The 16,689-nt window shown below is 42.6% G+C and overlaps 1 protein-coding gene and 1 long non-coding RNA gene across 5 annotated transcripts; one reads left to right on the forward strand and one right to left on the reverse strand.

The window, feature by feature from the left end:
• Positions 1-184: 184 nt before the first annotated feature.
• On the forward strand, positions 185-16,675 carry OPTN (optineurin). 4 transcript variants are annotated; one of them, XM_064421781.1, is made up of 14 exons: positions 185-343; positions 995-1,171; positions 2,799-3,001; positions 5,187-5,342; positions 6,415-6,491; positions 8,523-8,657; positions 9,763-9,844; positions 11,101-11,216; positions 11,884-12,033; positions 13,002-13,095; positions 13,760-13,918; positions 14,594-14,724; positions 15,467-15,546; positions 15,687-16,675. In XM_064421781.1, the coding sequence occupies exons 2-14, from the start codon at positions 1,006-1,008 to the stop codon at positions 15,806-15,808; spliced, it is 1,671 nt and encodes a 556-aa protein (XP_064277851.1). In that variant the 5' UTR covers positions 185-343; positions 995-1,005; the 3' UTR covers positions 15,809-16,675. The 4 variants fall into 4 exon arrangements, with proteins under 4 accessions (XP_064277851.1, XP_064277852.1, XP_064277853.1 ...); XM_064421782.1 differs by having other exon boundaries at positions 8,526-8,657; XM_064421783.1 differs by having other exon boundaries at positions 210-343; positions 958-1,171.
• LOC135301572 (uncharacterized) lies at positions 13,768-15,690 on the reverse strand. The gene is made up of 2 exons (XR_010363324.1): positions 15,160-15,690; positions 13,768-14,848 (listed from the first exon to the last, which is right to left on the reverse strand). It is a non-coding gene; the product is annotated as an uncharacterized LOC135301572 (long non-coding RNA).
• Positions 16,676-16,689: the final 14 nt, after the last annotated feature.

A 16,689-nucleotide genomic window follows, 5' to 3' on the forward strand; every position in this document is an offset into this window, starting at 1 on the left:
TGGAAGCGGCAGTCAGTGCCATTGCGTGGGTGACAAGGCGGTGCTCAGTCATAAACCGGACTGGAAGGTCTCAGAGGTGTTTCCCAACCTCATCGACCCGCAGGATTTTTCCCCTGAGGAGCACGGCCCCCCACACCACCTTGCAGCTCCTTGGGGGACATGGCTCCCGCCCCTCACGGCGGGAGCCGGGCAAGCGGGAAGGGAGCGAACGCAGCGCTCCCGGGAGGCGGAGGCGCGGGGCTGGGAAGTCCCCGCGGAGGAGGAGGCGGGGACGGCGGGGGAGGGCGGGCAGTCCGCCCGTCAGCTGAGCGGGGCCGCCGCCGCCATGGGCGCGCCGTGAGGGGTGAGTGGGGACGGGGTCCCTGAGGCCGGCCCAGAGCGGGGGGTGGCGGTCGCCACGGCCGGGCTCGCCCGGTGACTCGGCGGATCCGGGGTGGGCCTGCGGCAAGGAAGGGCAAGGCGGGGAAACGCCGTCTTGCGGCTCCCGGGGGCCGGTGTGGCCCAGGGAGGGAGCGGCCGTGCCTGGGCAGCGGCGGGTGCAGGCGCCGCAGCCTCCCCAGCCCCGCGGTGGGGTATGCAGGAGAACGGGAAGAGGGGACAGGAAAGCGAAAATGAAAGTTAAAAGTCAGCGGAAACGGGTTCTCAGCAGGAAAGGCGGCGCCGGGGCGCCCGCAGGGCCGGGCGGGCGGCGGGCCCGGGTGCTGTCAGGGATGGGAAGGGAGCGGGAGTCTCGTTTCATTCCCAGAGAAATGGGCTCCTGAGGAAGGGTTGGTTAGCTCGAAAGACGTCTTGGGCATCAAGTGTTTTAGGCCCATGGGGGATTAATGTAGACTCACGGGTACTTTGGTGTAGCGGGGTTAGAGGGATTGAACGTGCCTGTGTGCTGTGACAAGGCATGTGGCTTGGGTATGTTAATAAAATGAGTGTGTCATTTTGCTTTCTTTATAATTGGGCAAGAAATTGAAAGTTTGCTCTTGGCAAACCTTGTAAACAGCTGCTTCAGAGATGTCCAGCAAGTCGAAGGGCCGTCCTGCTGAAAATGGAGAGCATTCCAAGAGCAAAATGGAAAATGGAGTGGACAGCATGGCAGCCCCAGCCCTCAACACCTACACCCCGGAGGAGATGGTGCAGCAGATGAAAGAACTAATCACTGAGAACAACGAGTTAAAAGGTGAATGCACACGTGAGCTGGTCTTAGAATGCAAGAGCCTTGAGTCTCTTCTGAAGGGTTTGTTTTCTGCTATGAGTATGAATTCTGTGCTTGTCTGCCCTTGCTGGGTAGCATTCGCTGTATAAACTTTGCAAGTGACAATGCCAGTTTGATAATACCCATCAACAGGATATTTGGTAGCACACATTAAATTGAATTGTTGTGGTAGATTAGGGGAATAACAGTGTAAGGGTGACTTACTTGCTCTGAATTTTATATACAAGCACTGTATTTTAGAGGGTGACATGAAACATCTCTTCCTATGATATACTATTTGCTCATCAACCTTTAAAAGATTTTTTTTTTGTTTGTATTGTAGAACTATTTGATCCATTACAAACATTTTGCCAAAGCTGCATTAGGAGGGCTGGGTACTCTACTTTCCATACTTTAAAAAGGAATGGTGGCTATGGCACCATTATATATGGGGGAGAAACCAGTAGCCTTCCTTGAAAATTCCTAATGATTTCAGTCCTTCGTGTGAGATACATGGATCTGGATCTGGAATTTAGGTGTCACTGACTTCTTCCTTTAAATGATTAGAGCAAAACCTGGGGGATCTGAGAATTTTCTGTGTTAGAGACAGAGGTATCTCACTGTTTATTTGACAGCAGAGCATGAAGTTACATATCTCTTGTATTGTGATTTTACACTGGTGTTTAAATTCTTCCTGAATCATTTTTGGACATGGTCCAACTTTTCTGTCTCACGGGAATCTAGCAGGAAAGTTTATTGTAGAAGTATATCTGGTATTTTGCTAAAAGGTCTTATATAAGATAATGTTTTGGGACATATTTACAGCTGCTGTAAGCCATAACTTGCAGATCATTCTCCAGACTATATTTTTTTCCATAACCTGAAGGATTCAAGGACAGTTTATCATATGACATCAGGATGTAATAGAAGTTACTGGAAAGTACAAGTATAAAGGATTTTTAAGTACCCAGCTTTGACTTGTTTGCTTTAAAAAAAGCATGTCTAAAATAATTTCATTGACTCTGCCTAAAAATCTCGTAAGCCTTTTGCAAGAGTGATACTGTTACATAGTGACTCTGTTACTTACAGGGAACTGACTTGGCTGTAAGCTGTTTGGTATATTTTTTCAATGCTTGCAATCAAATCTTAACCAGATGTTGGGCATATTTGAGACGTTTTATTTGATAGCATCTGTTTCCATGCAGTCATTCACCAGTCTAGGATGTTTTCCCTGCCAAATCTCAGTAGTTTCAGAAGCTCAGTTCTGCAGTTTCATTTGGGCTGATCATGTAAATACCACACACAGCAAGATACCAGGTATCTCTTGTGAACAATCCTTCTGGCTTCTTGGTTTAGGAAAAAGCCAAGAAGTCAGTGAGTGTGGGCATGTGATCTCAGCAGTGGATTTCAAGCTGTTTATTATAGTGCTAACAGACTATGATAAGTTTAGTTTTGGTATTTAAGGTACGCCAGGCAGAGGCTCATATTTCATACCCAATTATTGCCAACCCATTTGATGCTGAAGAATGCTGAGCTCACTGTAGTGGAAATTTGCTGTTTCATGGACAGAGTATTGATGTGAGTCAATGTCTTCTCTCTGGCTGTCATTTAGAGGCCATGAAGTTGCACAACCAAGCTATGAAGGACCGATATGAGGAACTTTCCACCTGGAGAGAGAAGCAGAAAGAAGAGCGAGAATTTTATGAGTTAAAGTTTAAGGAGGCAAAGCAGTGCTTGCAGGCCAAGTGCATTGAAAATGAACAGCTACAGCAGCAACTTCAGAGCTTAAAGGAAAGAGAAGAAGGAGCTGAAATGGTAAATAAGGAATTGGAAAGATTGACTTGCTTTTGCAATGAAAGTCTGGAGCATTCAGTCCCTTCTATGATTCTAGGATTCATCACACTGCAGTGGTTTGGAGATTTGTTAATATCTCCGTTTTTATCCTTAGCTCTAAGAAATGGTCTTCCCCTGACTTACTTTATAAAGTGAGGCCTTTCAGAGTGTAGTAACAGAAAATTCTGGCACACCTGAGATAATTTACTTTTTTTGTTAGCATTTAGTAAACAATAATAATTAAGCTTTTTTACGTAATAAATAAGAACTTGCATTTCTTGCTAATTTTTCGTTTGTTCTTGGATATCTCTATACTTTATCCTTCCCTTTATTTGTTAGATTATCTGTCTCTCATGATCATTTAATTGCTTTTTGTATTGTATTTCCAAGAGCATGTTTCCAGGGAGAAGTTGACATGTAAATAAGGAAAAAAAAAATCATATGCCATCTATTTTTATTGTATCAGTCTTCTTTTATGAAAGCTCTTTTGCTGAGGTCAAATTAGATCTGTGCTTCTGCTGTTCCATTTGAGTCTGACTGAGCTTTCTCTCCGTGCCCTGCCTTTGTCTCTGTTACACATCATTTCTAATGTTGCAGGTGGTTGCACAGTAGCCAGGCAACATTTTGCAGGTGCTACTGAAGGCCTCTGTGGGCAAAGCTGATCAAAACAAAACCTGCTTTGTGTCCCAAATGGTCATGTGAAAAGTTAATTAAGAAGTTCATGCAGAGCCAAACTGATGCGTTCTGGTGTCTGGTACCTCCAAGACCCATGTGGATTCTCTGTTGTCTGATGAAAGATGAGTGTATTAACCTTTTTCTCAACAGAGTCACTAGCAGACTCTCCATTCTTCCTGACTGTTTGATGGAACTCTGTAAGAAATGTTTCAGCATGTAAATCAAAATAGGCCAACAGGTCAGAAGATGCAAGGGGGAAGAAAGTCATGTTTAAATAGTGTGATTGATTGTGTAAGTATTACTTACATGGTCTTTACAGACTGAAAGATGTGTTTCAGGATTGTCAGGAAAATTCAGGATTTCATAAATTGTTCAGAATTTCATAAATCTGGAATATTTTTTAAAGGGAAGCAGAAGATTTATAATCTTTCTATCTGTTGTAGAGCTTCTTGTACTTTGAATGCCTGAAGTGTGCTGTTGCCAGAATTTTCCAGCCTCCTTAAGAAATCTAAAATCTCTCTCCCTGGAACTGACTCTAAATGCATCCTCTTACAGTCTAAGCACAAAATCAGAGGCAGCAGCAGGTCAGAGAGGCAGAGTGGTATTGTGAGATGAGAGACACTGTCAACACAGAGATAATTTGGAGATTTGGCATAATCATATCTTAGAATGCAATTCAGACTTCAGGAATTGTTCAGAATTTGCATGGATGGTATGTGATGTACTAAAAGCATTATCAGGAGATGGAAGTTCAGATTACAAAATGAGGAAGAAACAAACTCACAGGGAAAAGTTTCATAATGGGGAGCAGCATTTAAAGGAGAGGAAAAAATGAGTCTTGCTGGTTATGTAGAGGCTTAAGAGAGAATTTTGAGTAACCTAGAGAAAGGGAAAAGGCAGAAGGCAAAGGAGATGATCGTGATTGGAAAGAGGGAAGTTTGGGGATAATCTCTGAGGAACAGAGATTTGTGGGAAGGGATCTAGGACTTTGTATGAAGGTCAAGAAATTGGGAAGATTTATACATGGAAAGGGGGTACAAAGAAGCTAGAAGGTGGGGAAAGGCAAAGAATTGGGCATATGGGAAAGCTCTCTGCCCACCAGTCTTTCCTTCCTTGGATCTTGGTTAGATTTAGGAGAAGAGGAATAGGGATATGGGTGAAAAAATGCAGTCATTCTGGAGGTTGGCTGATACCCTGTGTGGTAGCAAAAGGCATAGATTCAGGCAAAAACTTACACCCATATTATGTGTGCACTCAGAGAACCAGTCCCACATTTTCCAGCAGTGGGATGCCCAGTGTTTGATTTACTTGGTTTCACAGTTTAGACTTCTTTCTGTTGAGTGACCCAGAACATACTTTAAGGGTCTGTGCTGTGGGGCTTTCAGGCAAGCCTGAGCAGAAAAGAAGGGATGTAGGACACTGTTATGTTCAGGCTGTGTGCTCCTTGGCTGGTGTTCCCTTTTGGCTGGCTAATGCAGGGTGTTTATCCCAGGAGGGCTGCATGGCTCCCGAGAAGGAAGTGAGGCAGCTGAAGTCCCAGGTGCAGCGGCTCCAGGCTGAGAAGGCAGATCTGCTCGCCATCATCTCAGAGCTGCAGGTCAAGCTGAACATCTCAGCAGAGGATTCCTTTGTGGAGATTGGGATGAATGTAAGTAAAGGGAGTAACAGGAACACAGTAACCTGCAGCCAGGTGCCAGGTTAAATAATTATGTCATTCTTTGGTCTCCTACATTACCTGCCGTGGAGTACTTGTGCCTTACAAGATAGTATAAAGGTAATGGTAAAGGACTTGGAATTCGTTTTTGTCCTTCCACTTTAAAGGTCTAAACAAATTACTTTCATAGATAGCCTCTGTTGCACTAGTTAAAAATGTTAAGTCTTGTCTTAGTTGAAATTCCTGGGAACATCAGTACTATCTTTTGTTAAGGTGCAGTACCTGTGCATAAATGGGGCATTTTCTTTGGAGAATGGGGCTTACTTCTCACTGACAGATAAATAGAGATGCAGGCAAACAAAACTTAAGTGCAAAACTCTAGAGAGTATTCCCTAGAGGCAAAAAAATGTACTTTTTTACTGTTCTTGTATCTGGAAAAGCTTCACAAACTGCAATGTGAAAATGCAGGCCTCTGCTACCCCTCTATTCCCCGTATCCTCCCTCTGGAAAGTAGATTTGCAACAAGAAATTTTTAAAATGTAATTAAAATTTGTTTGGAGTTGTCAGAGAAAACATAGGGGTGAATTCTCCTTTTTATTTGCTGGAAGGATTCTCCTTTGGGCTACAAAGTGGTGTTTGTAGGAGTGAGGAGTTTGTCAAGGAGTGGGGTTTGTAGTGGGAAGGAAGAGTTGTTCTTTTAGGGGGCTGGAGAGTGATTTCCAGGCTTATATTGAAAGTCACCTGCAGTGCCATTGACTTGCTGTGTGGTGCCCAGTCATCTTCACAGGGGAGAGTGGCTGTGGAAGTTGCTGATGAATGGAGAAGGGCAAATCTCATTGTTGTTTCTATTCTCTAATCAAGCTGGAAGAGATACAGGGAAAGGCATGTGAAGTATTTAAACTAAGAATTTCCAAACATCAAGATTATCTGTGGGAGTTTTTTTATTTATCTGTATTGCCATGATAGCAATTCTCCCTGTTTTTCTTCATTCCTTAACTCAAACAAATAAAGTCCTGCTATCCTGCTTAGATAAAATACCAAGCTAATAGTGTTTTTTCTCTCCTAGGAAGAAGAAATAAATAGAACTGCAAATGAACATCAAGAGAATAGTGGTGAAATGCCCAGTAATGTTGCTGTCTACATGTATGTAGGTTCTTGTGTGATATGTGTGATTCAGACCTTTGCCTTGGGCTTTGTTTGCAATGTAATGGAATTCCTTTCCATGAGGAATGCACTAGAAAATCCTCTTTTTCTTTGGCTTTGCACCCCTCCATTGCAGTAGCTCTATCTCCTAGCATGCAATAAGACCCTCACCTCTCTGACATTTTTCTTTCCAATTTTTACTAGCTCACAAGATGGAGTGCATATTCTGGCAAGTTGGCCAGGCATTTATGGACATTCTGACTTGCCAACTCCTCAGGCTTTTAAGGGAGGCTAAAGAGAGAAGACAAAGATAGAGGCTGCAGGGACTTCTTCCCTCCTAATCATTGAGACCATCTAGTAGAGTGTCTGTCCCAATTATACTGATGTTGCTCAGAGTCAGAGGTCTTATAGTCTTTCAGATCTGACCCTGTTGGAGTGTGGCTGGTATGAAGTGTATCCATGATGGGGTAGACACACAGTGCAATACAGTCCTTGCTTTTCAGGTTATTGGGTTTAAGATAGCAGCATTCTGTTCAGGTTACTTCTCAAAATTTGATCTTTACATCAGCTCCAGGACACAAGGGACTTTCTTGCCCCTGGCTGAACCTTTCTCCTCGTGGACAGAGACATCTGATACTGTTCAACTTTCCACTTTGGATACTGCCCAGTTTAGCAGCTAGATGGTTTTGGCTGAACTCTTATTTACTTTGTGCCTTTGCTTTTGAAAGGGAAGGATGCAGAAAATGCTAAGGACATAGCAGGCCAGAAAGCTCTGCTCCACATTGTCACTCCTATGTCACTGCAAGGGACAGCAGTGCTTCAGTGTAATATCAGAGAAACTTGTCCCTCAGCATGCAGATAAGAAGTTGAAGGAGGAAAAAAAAAAACCAGGTGTTACAGTTGTGGACAAAACTGAAAGAGTTGCTAACCACAGACAGAGCTGCAAGTATTGTTGTTAGCTGTGGCTTGTGAGAATACATTCCCTGTGGAACTTGCTTACCTTTGGAGGAGAATCTGGGCCATATCTACAAGAACAGGGGGCATACGTACCTCTTAAAATATTTCCACTGTCACCACGTGTCTTTGTCCAGCACTGAAACTTTATATGGGTGCTGTTAACAGGTTCAGTGAAATGTGATCCACTCAGGGTGGATTTATTTCTGTAAGGGTAGAACTGCTCTAAAAATCCCCTGATAAAAGTTATTTACTTAAAATATCCTGGCTGAACACTGGCTTTTGGGTATTGAATTTTGCTCACCAGAGGTTTCTAGCTCTCAGAAGCATGCAGAAGACTCTGCATTGCTTTCTTTTCTGAGCTACAAAAGCAGAACTTTTAACACAGGCTGTTTTACAGCTGGGGCTCTGAAATACACAGTCTAACTTGTCTGTCATCCTTACAGTTTGGGGATTTTGACTTTATGTCTAGATGGCCATAAAAATGGATATAATGGAACACAGTATTTTATCACTTATCCTATTTTTTGGAGCTTTGTATTTGTTCTGGTTCAATTTACAGTAGCAAAATATGATTTTGAAAAGAGCTATAGAATGTGAAGAGGGTAAAGTGTTAAAGAGGTTTTTTTCTGAACAAGAAAGTGATTTCTGATGACCATTTTTAGCAGGATATGCTTTCTTCTCCATAAAGGAGCAAGGCTGAGATAAGAAACGTTCCGTGCTTTATTGCGAAAAGAAGTTGTTTGTAGGAATAAACAGCAGCATTTTGCAGAAAGGGCTACAAAATAGGTCAGAATAAGTGCATTGGGTTTTGTAATGTCGTGACTGCTTTTGCTTCCCTTGCTTAAGTGCTAAATTGTTCCCTCAGTTGGAAGGGGACTGCCCGTGCCCTTCATTTGCACTCACTGCTGTGGCTATTGGTCTTGGCTCTTGGCAGTTGGGAATGAGCCCTTTGCTCAGAACACTGGTTTCCACACTGTGTGAAATGGTGGCTCAGACTGGATTCCAGCATTAGGGTTAAGGAAGTGTGCTGCTAAAGGGGTAGCTGTTGTTATTTACATCTGGTTTGATTTGAAGCAGGAGCAAATCTGCAGATGAATCTAAGAATTTGGAGTCTGAGGAGCTAACTGTGAGCCAGCTGCTCTGCTGCCTTAGAAATGAAACTCAGAAGAGGGAAGAACTTGAGAAGGAGCTGCAGGATCACAGAGAGAGGTATGAAGTAGGTGCACTGTTACATTTGGAACTGTTTACTTTCAGGGCTGCTGCAGTTACCAAGTCTCTGAATGATCAGCAAGCTGAAGTATCAGTGTGATTTGGGGAATTTCCTGAGCACTCAGTTGTAATAACATTTTGTGGTTGTCTGTATAGGGATAAACCCTATATACAATTTTCTTGCAAGGGATTTTATTTTGATTTCCTGAAGTGCCGCAGATCAAGTCAAATTACCCATTTCCTCTTGGGTTTGAACTATCCCTGAGTTATTCAGAAAGATAGGATAACTAGTTGAGGCTGTTCTCTCCATTCACTCCTCCATAGTTATTTGGCTTTGTATGAATCATCTCTGTATGTGGCCTTAACCAAATCACTGTGTCTAAAACAGGATTAGAGTCCTCTTCGTGATGCTGGCAGGCTACATTTAGCAGTGTGTGAGCTTGCAAAAGCTCCTTAGAAATGTCTAAAATAAGTTTAATTCCAAACTTTCCTAAGAGAGAGTTTTCACAGTGAGACTTGTATGACGGTCTGTCTCAGCTCTGTTCTGTGGGTGTAAATCAGCACGACTGTTCAGGAGTGGCAAATTCCCCAAGCAGTTCCAGATCCCCACTTCAGAGAAACAGAGTAAGACATTATCTGCTGTGAAAGGTTGGTGTCACAGTAATTGCTTCTATGTGGTCTTCTTAGAAGAGGTAATGAGCCATAACCAAGCAATTCTTAGGAACCTCAGTCCCTGAAAATACCACAGGAAAACAGAGACAATATTAATCCCTGGATTCAGTGAACAGAATGATCTATTTCCAAAGAGTTGGCAGTTTTGGACTGTACCAAAGATCAGTCCCTTTGGACTGAATGTCATGACCTTCATCACACCTGCAGACTTACCCATCCATTTTCATTAAATATACAGTGTCTTGTGTTCTTCAAGAACCCCCACGATTGTGCAGGCCTTCCTGCATGTCTGTGCTTTCCATTCTGCCTTGTGGTTTTTTTGTGGCTGTGATGTTACAAAGAGAGTCATCACTTGCATGAAATCCTTGTATAGTCACAATCTCACCTGAAGCATAAGCCAAATCCATCATTATTATTTCCTTCTCTTTTCCAGACTGTCAAAGCTGGAGAAAGAGACCAGAAACTGCCTGGAGAGTGGGACACAAACTGAACAGGAAGAAGAGAGTTCAGAAGCTGTAAGTTCCTGTCCTCAGTCAAGATATAACAACATACAGCTGACTTGTTGAGGTCACCAACCTCAGGGTCTAGGTTTCCACTTGCACTCAGGGAGCAAGGGGCAATTGTCCTGCACAGGTAATGGAAGTGAACTTTGATGTCTCTTAGAGGTGGTTCCAAATTACACCAGCCACTGCAAAGGGGTGGGACTGGGGGCCAAGTATTTGGGAGGCTTGGCATAACTGCAGTTGTACCACATTGCCCTGGCCATGCCCAGTAAGCAGAGAGAAATACAATAATTTCTAACTCCAGTAATCATCTAGACTGTGGGAATTTCCTCGCTGCTGCCTAGGTCAGCTTTTGGATCAGAATCCAGTGACAGCATACTGTAAAAGAGACTTTACATGTGGAGCTCATATGGCAGCTGCTTTAGGTTTGTTCATGTTTTTAGTGGGATTACAATGGTGGGGCATAACTATTTTGGATTGAGATGCAGTTCCAGGCAGAAATTTAGTTCTCAGTTGAGATTTGAAAGAGTGCTTGGGTTGGGATTCAGCTCCAGTCAGATGCTTAAACTTCTGTGCCTGCAGCTGTAAGCTTCTGTGTGAGGTGAGAGTGCAATCCCATGGCCTTGGAGATCCATGCTGGTTCAGTGCAACTGCATAATACAGGCAACTAAGAGTGCTGGTATGTGAGGTGTGTGAGTTTCTGAAGGGCTGCATGGGACTTGGAAATATGCTATGGGACCTGCTGGAGACCTGTGCCCTTCTGAAGGTCAGGAGAAGTATTGCAGGGCAGGGCTGGGTTGATTAAACAAGACCAGTCTGCAGTCAGGCCAAAAGATGCCCTTCCTAGGGAAAGCAGATGATGTCTTGGTTAATTAATGTTTTCCAGTGCTCTTATCTCCACTTTGCCTGAGTTACAGCCTGGGCCCAGTACTCCTCATGGAAGTGGACACTGAGGTCAGCACTTGTGCTTGTGCTGGCAGCCGTTTCCGTGTACACTGTTGTGTTTCTTCAGAGCTCCTGTCAGCAGAGCTCATGTTACCTGCCTCTGTGGTAAAATGTAAACCTTTAGTGGAACAATGAGGGTGTACAGTGTGGAATAATTGTGAAGCCTTGTAGATGAGGTCTTATTACTGAGTACAGACTGTAACTGTGCAAACTAACTTAGGCAGTTTTCTCTAGACTGAGACTTCCTACTTACCTTTCTTAGCCTGTAACTGTATTATCTTGAATTGTCCATATGTAATTTTCTTTTTCTTTTTTTCTAAAAGGTTGGCAGTGAAGTGGAAGCCCTGAATCTGCAAGTTTGTGCTCTGTTTAAAGAGCTTCAGGAAGCCCATGAGAAGTTAAAGGAAGCAGAATTGATTCAGAAGAAACTTCAAGAAAAGTAAGGCTCAGAAGAGCAAAAGTCATGACACCCAGTACATACTTGTATGACAACTCCCATCTTGGGAAACTCACCAGCTCTACAAATATCAACTTAAATAACTGTTTCATAGAAGTGCTGTTAAAGAGTGCCCCTTCTTTGTAAGTGATGAAGTGCAGAAATACAGCAATTGTCAGAAAATCTGAGCTGCCAGCTTAGTTCTGCAAATAGAACCTCAGTGCCATGAATTACAAGATTTGGGTTGTAACCCTTCATGATGGAAAGAAAAATCTTTTCTGTTTTCTACTTCACATAATCAATCCCTATTCTGGCTTTAGGGGAAAAAGCCAAGAGACTTGGCTATAACCTTTTCACATGAGCTGTCTGGGCTTTTGAAGAAAATTGTGTAGGTTATAAAAGTGGTTACAACACCTTCACTTTTTTTGCTTAGTTTCCTGTCAAATCCCAGTTCTTTGAGATTCATTATAGTAAGAAAATAAATGTTGGTTTCTATAGCTTTGTTTTCTCATTGTTGTCTATAGACTGATTTTTGTCATTCCATGTTTTTCATCAAAATAAGCCTTTAAAGCAAACCATATAAATACTCTTTTTGCTATATGCCTCTTGGGAAAAATCCATCCAGGAGAGGGTGAACAGAAGAGATCAACCTTTTTTTCTTTTCTATCAGGTGCCAGGTACTGGAAAGAAAAAGCTTGGCTGCTGCATCAGAATTGGAGGAGAAGCAGCAGCTAATATACACCATCAAGAAGCTGGAACTTCAGGTGGAGAGCATGCAGGCAGAAGTCAAGCTGGAACAAGCCAAGACACATGAAGAAAAGTGAGTATGACTTGGTTTTGTGTTCCAGGAAGGTATTATCAGTGACGAAGCAAAGTCCAAAGGAACCCAGCCAAAGGGAAATTGAATCTGAAATACTCCTTTTGTGTCCTGCACCCTTTAAAACTATGCTGTGTTTGTAGATTATGAAGTAGAAGTCTGTATTTTTTCATCTACTGAACCCCTCACTTAGGAATACTTGAGCTGTCAACTCTGACTTGTATCTTCCTTTAATCATAAAGTCCAAGTGGAATAGAGCTGAGTGTAACATCCAAGTGGAGGAAGCAGAGAAGTGACAACAGCTGTGCCTCTGACTAGCAGGGGTAAATGCGGACACATCCTGGAGGGCAGGGACAAGTCAGGTGGTGACAGTGCTGGGAAAGTGACATTAATGAAGAGGTCTGCAATCCCTACAGTATGTTTGCACTAGGAGAGTCAAGTGTGTGGTCAGGCTGAGGTAAGGAGAGGCTGTTTGCTTTGGCTCCCTGCTCTCTTTCATGTGCAGGCCATGTAAGGAGTGTGAAAATGTCAGTCCAGGCTGTTCAGAGAGGCTGAACTTCCTGAAGGACACATCTCCAGCTGCTGCAGAAGCTCTTATTGTCTTCAGAGTCTGTGTGTGGTTATTCTGATAAACTCTCCTTCACTTGAAGTCTGAGTCAAGACTTGGATGTCTTCCTAAGAAGAGTGTTCCATTGACCAGAATTTGTGAGCTTCATATAAAAAAACAAGTGATGGATTCTTCAATATGAAATGCAGATGATCAGTAAGGATATTGGTTTGCACTCAATCCATGGACAGAGCAGCACACAACTCATTGGAAGAGAGATGTGGAGACATGGGGCATGACTTTTTCTCACCAGAAATGCACACTGATTTGCAAGGAGCTGATAGTGGCTTTTTTTAAAGTTGTAACATTATTTAGATTTCAAAGAACTGTTTCAAACTTTCATCTCTTTTCTTGTCATAAACAGGGCAAGATACAACAACCTCCAGGATTCATATAGCAAAATCCTTCCAGAACTCACTGAGGCAATGAAAAAAATTGATGAAATGAAACTCAAAGAGGTAAACTCATCACAAGAAACCATAATTGATTAGGGGTGAGCGGGAAAGGATGGGAGAACATCTTTAGAATCAAATTTGGGCAGGAAACAACTGTCATCCCTTCTACATAATTACATGCAACATAGCAGCACTGCTCTGATAAACATAGATGCTGTGCTGTCAGTTACAGAAAACTTTATCCACACATCAGTACTTCCGTGGTGTTTTCTGAGTAAGGTCTAATCTGCAGTGCAGCATAGAGTTCATAGTCCTTAGACAGAAGTGATGGATACATCATGTTCCTGCAGCATCAGTTATAAAAATGTAGGAAGGTAAATCTCTAAACATTTTTGTATTCTTAAATAGAATGCCTGCCACAGTGAGGTCTTGTTAGGAACTGAACCACCATGGAAGTTCCATATTGTTCTGTGTCATTTCAGAAACTAGGAAAACATCTTTTGCAGTGTCCACTAGGGGGTTGTCTTTTAACTTGATACAATGTAGTTTGAAAGCTCAAAACTAATCTTTAAGGTAAAATACCAGTCACCACTGCTGTCTTAGTCCAAGTTCCTTTGGTGACCAAAATGGGAACCTTTTCCAAGGACAGGAGGAGTAAGAAGCAAACTTTCACTTTGAGGAGGGTCCTATTTGGAGTTCATCTCGTAATCAGAGTTCTTCTTTGCAGCTGGACAGAGTAGATAAAGCTGTGGTGGAACAACTGACAGCAAAGGTGGAGTTGGCAGAACAAGCCCTTGCTGCAAAGCAGCTGCAGATAGATGAAATGAAGCAGATAATTGCTAAGCAAGAGGAGGACCTTGAAACTATGTCTGTACTCCGTGCTCAGGTATCAGCTCTTCTTCACAAACTGGCTGCTTCCCCCACCCAGCATTCAGGAACCAGGAGGTATTTAATGGCTCACTCTGGAATGCTGAATAGGTTTTCTCAACTGCAAAGAATAACACCCCTTACTTGGCTTGTCTTGCAGACACCTGCAGAGCCTCTACCCACTGTGTTCTAGGGCTCTGTAGGAGGAACTGTGTGTGCTGGGGTCTGGCACAACAAACAGAAGTTGGGAGTAGATGTGTATTTAGAACCACTGGCTTAAGAATCACTGCATATGTTTTAGGAATTATTTTACTCAAAGCAGCATGTGTTAAGTGACTAAAAAGGGTTTGCCTCACATTTAAGGCACAGAACTGGCATCTTGGCCTGGTTCCACTGAACCACAGATTTGTGTGTATAATCAGTCAAGTCACCTCCTCACTGCTTGTGTGTTTCTCCTTTTTGCCTCTGTACAGCAGAGGCAATACCTGTGTCCCAGCTAAGACACTCAGAGTATCTTTTACAGAGTCCACAAAGCATTAGGCCTTGCTCACTTTGGGAGAAGTGCAGGTCTTGGCTTTGCAGTGTTTTGAGTAGATGCAGATTATGATACAGATTTGTGATTTTGACATGTAATATACAAATATGGTTTAGTCAAAGTTACAAATTTTCAGCCTGATTTCATTTCTCTGATCAGATGGAGGTTTATTGTTCTGATTTCCATGCTGAGAGGGCAGCAAGAGAGAAGATCCATGAGGAGAAGGAGCAGTTGGCTGTCCAGCTGGCATACCTACTAAAAGAGCAGCAAAACTTTGAAGATCTTGGCCGGTGAGAGCAGACTTTGGCTGAACTGCCTTTGCACTGTCCTGTTACTCTGTGTACTGGTGTTGACCAGCTTTGTCTTTGTGAGCATCTCAGTAGAAAGGCAAATAACTTTGCAGACATTTCTTGCCTAATTTGAATTTAAAAGGAGAAAAAAAATTAATTGTTTGACTTCTCCATTTTCTGGTAGAATCTCTGTAAAGTGTGTTAGTTCTTAGTTGGATGCCTTAGTAAGTTTTCATTTTGGATGATGCATGCTTGGTAAATTCTCCCTGTTGATCCATGTGAGTTTCTTTGGGTTTTGGCCTCAGTTTTAGCTGTGAATCTGTAGCTAATCCTGCTGTGTGTGTGCCAGGGATATCTGCTGCCTCTCCAGGAGGCAGTGGTGAGTACACAGTTCTGAGTTCTGTGGTAGTTGAATCGAGTTACATTTCACATTACCTGTACACTGAGTCCTTTTTATGGTATAACTTGCTTTTCTACTTAAAGCAAATTTTCAGTTTTCCCTGAAGAGCTGAGAGTCCTTGGAGTTTTCCAGAGAAGTGTGCCCTAGATCCCTAGGTGTGTGGCTGCCCAAATCCTGCTGCTGGTGTCAGTTGCATGACCCTGATTTCAGCAGACCTCTGGCATGATCTCACAAAGCAGGGGCATTTTTAGGTCCTGTTTCTGAGCAGCAGTTGTGAACTAAATGCATGACCAGTTGACAGGAGTCTGTTTTCAGAGCCCTTGACTTGTTTATTATCCACAGAACCTCTCTGGCAGAGATGCAGAGTCGCCACGGAGCCAGGATGCCGGATCGGGAGCACTCACCTCACCTTGTCCAAAGAGGTACTGCAGGCACCTTCTCCAGCCCCTGGGGTCAGGTTCAGGTTAAACCAGCTTCCCTGTGGTTATTCTAGCAGCTGGATAGCTGCAGAGAGCAAAACTGGGTAATATAATACTTCATCATTTATATTCTCTGTTTGCAGGAACTAATAGTCAAGATTGGCCAGAGCAGCGGAATATTTCAATTTATTCATGTCCTAAATGTGAAGAAATTCTACCTGATTTGGACACATTGCAGATTCACGTTATGGACTGCATTAATTGAGTGATGCCCTCCAATTCTTTGTCTTCTGGAATTTCACCTGCCAAACACTTGGGAGTTTTTTCCCTCTTGCTCAAATAATGCTCAGCTCTTATGTCCTATGAAGGAGGTTTTCAGGGGCTTGCTTTGCTAATTCAGTGGGAAAAGGGTAAAACTCTTCCCATGTCCTGTAGTCACTAATCTTGTTGTAATCTGCTTTAGGGAAGGAGTTTTCATAGATTTAACAACATGGATGTGCTACAGAACTTGCAGTGTGTCTGCTGCTATGAAACCTTTCAGGAACATTCCCTGAAGTGCTCTGCTCTATGGCTACTCTGCAGAATGGCCCTGAATCACTGAAGCTGGAGGAGAGATGAGATATTTGCTGATCAAATATATATATATATATACACACACAAAATACATGTGAGCCTGTAAATACTTCATCTCTTATATACTATATACCAGGAAAGTAATATATGAAAAAAGCTGTTTGAGAAGCTTTCAGCAAAATGGAATAGTGCTGTATTCATCGAGAATTTGAAGTGAACCCTGATCTTTCTCCAGATGGCCATTTCATTGCTGCCCTTGTGACCATACTAATCTGATGTTAAATTTTTGATGGCTTATGTAACTCTTGCTTTAGCCAGATGTGGGTAAGGTTTAAAACGGATCAGCTAGGTCTGATACATGTAGCTCCTGCTGTACTCAAGTCACTTGGTTTTATAGAACTGTTAATTTTTATGATGTTGTCTTAATTTTTCTTTATTATAATACAAGCATTTGAACTTGTACAGTATTGTGGTAGAAAGCACTGAGATGGATGTAACCTAATTTAAAAAGAGTATAGTGGATTTTCACGTATCGAAATAAATCTATTACAATTATAAATTTATCTGTGCCTG

The sequence above is a fragment of the Passer domesticus genome, chromosome 5 (assembly GCF_036417665.1).
Source record: "Passer domesticus isolate bPasDom1 chromosome 5, bPasDom1.hap1, whole genome shotgun sequence".
Lineage (NCBI taxonomy): Eukaryota > Metazoa > Chordata > Aves > Passeriformes > Passeridae > Passer > Passer domesticus.

Bases quoted from the DNA above. Each gene is read 5' to 3' on its own strand.
- OPTN (XM_064421781.1), top strand. From the start codon at position 1,006: ATGTCCAGCAAGTCGAAGGGCCGTCCTGCTGAAAATGGAGAGCATTCC. The intron at 8,658-9,762 runs GTATGAAGTAGG...TCTCTTTTCCAG, and splicing joins CTGCAGGATCACAGAGAGAG to ACTGTCAAAGCTGGAGAAAG. The intron at 15,547-15,686 runs GTACTGCAGGCA...CTCTGTTTGCAG, and splicing joins ACCTCACCTTGTCCAAAGAG to GAACTAATAGTCAAGATTGG.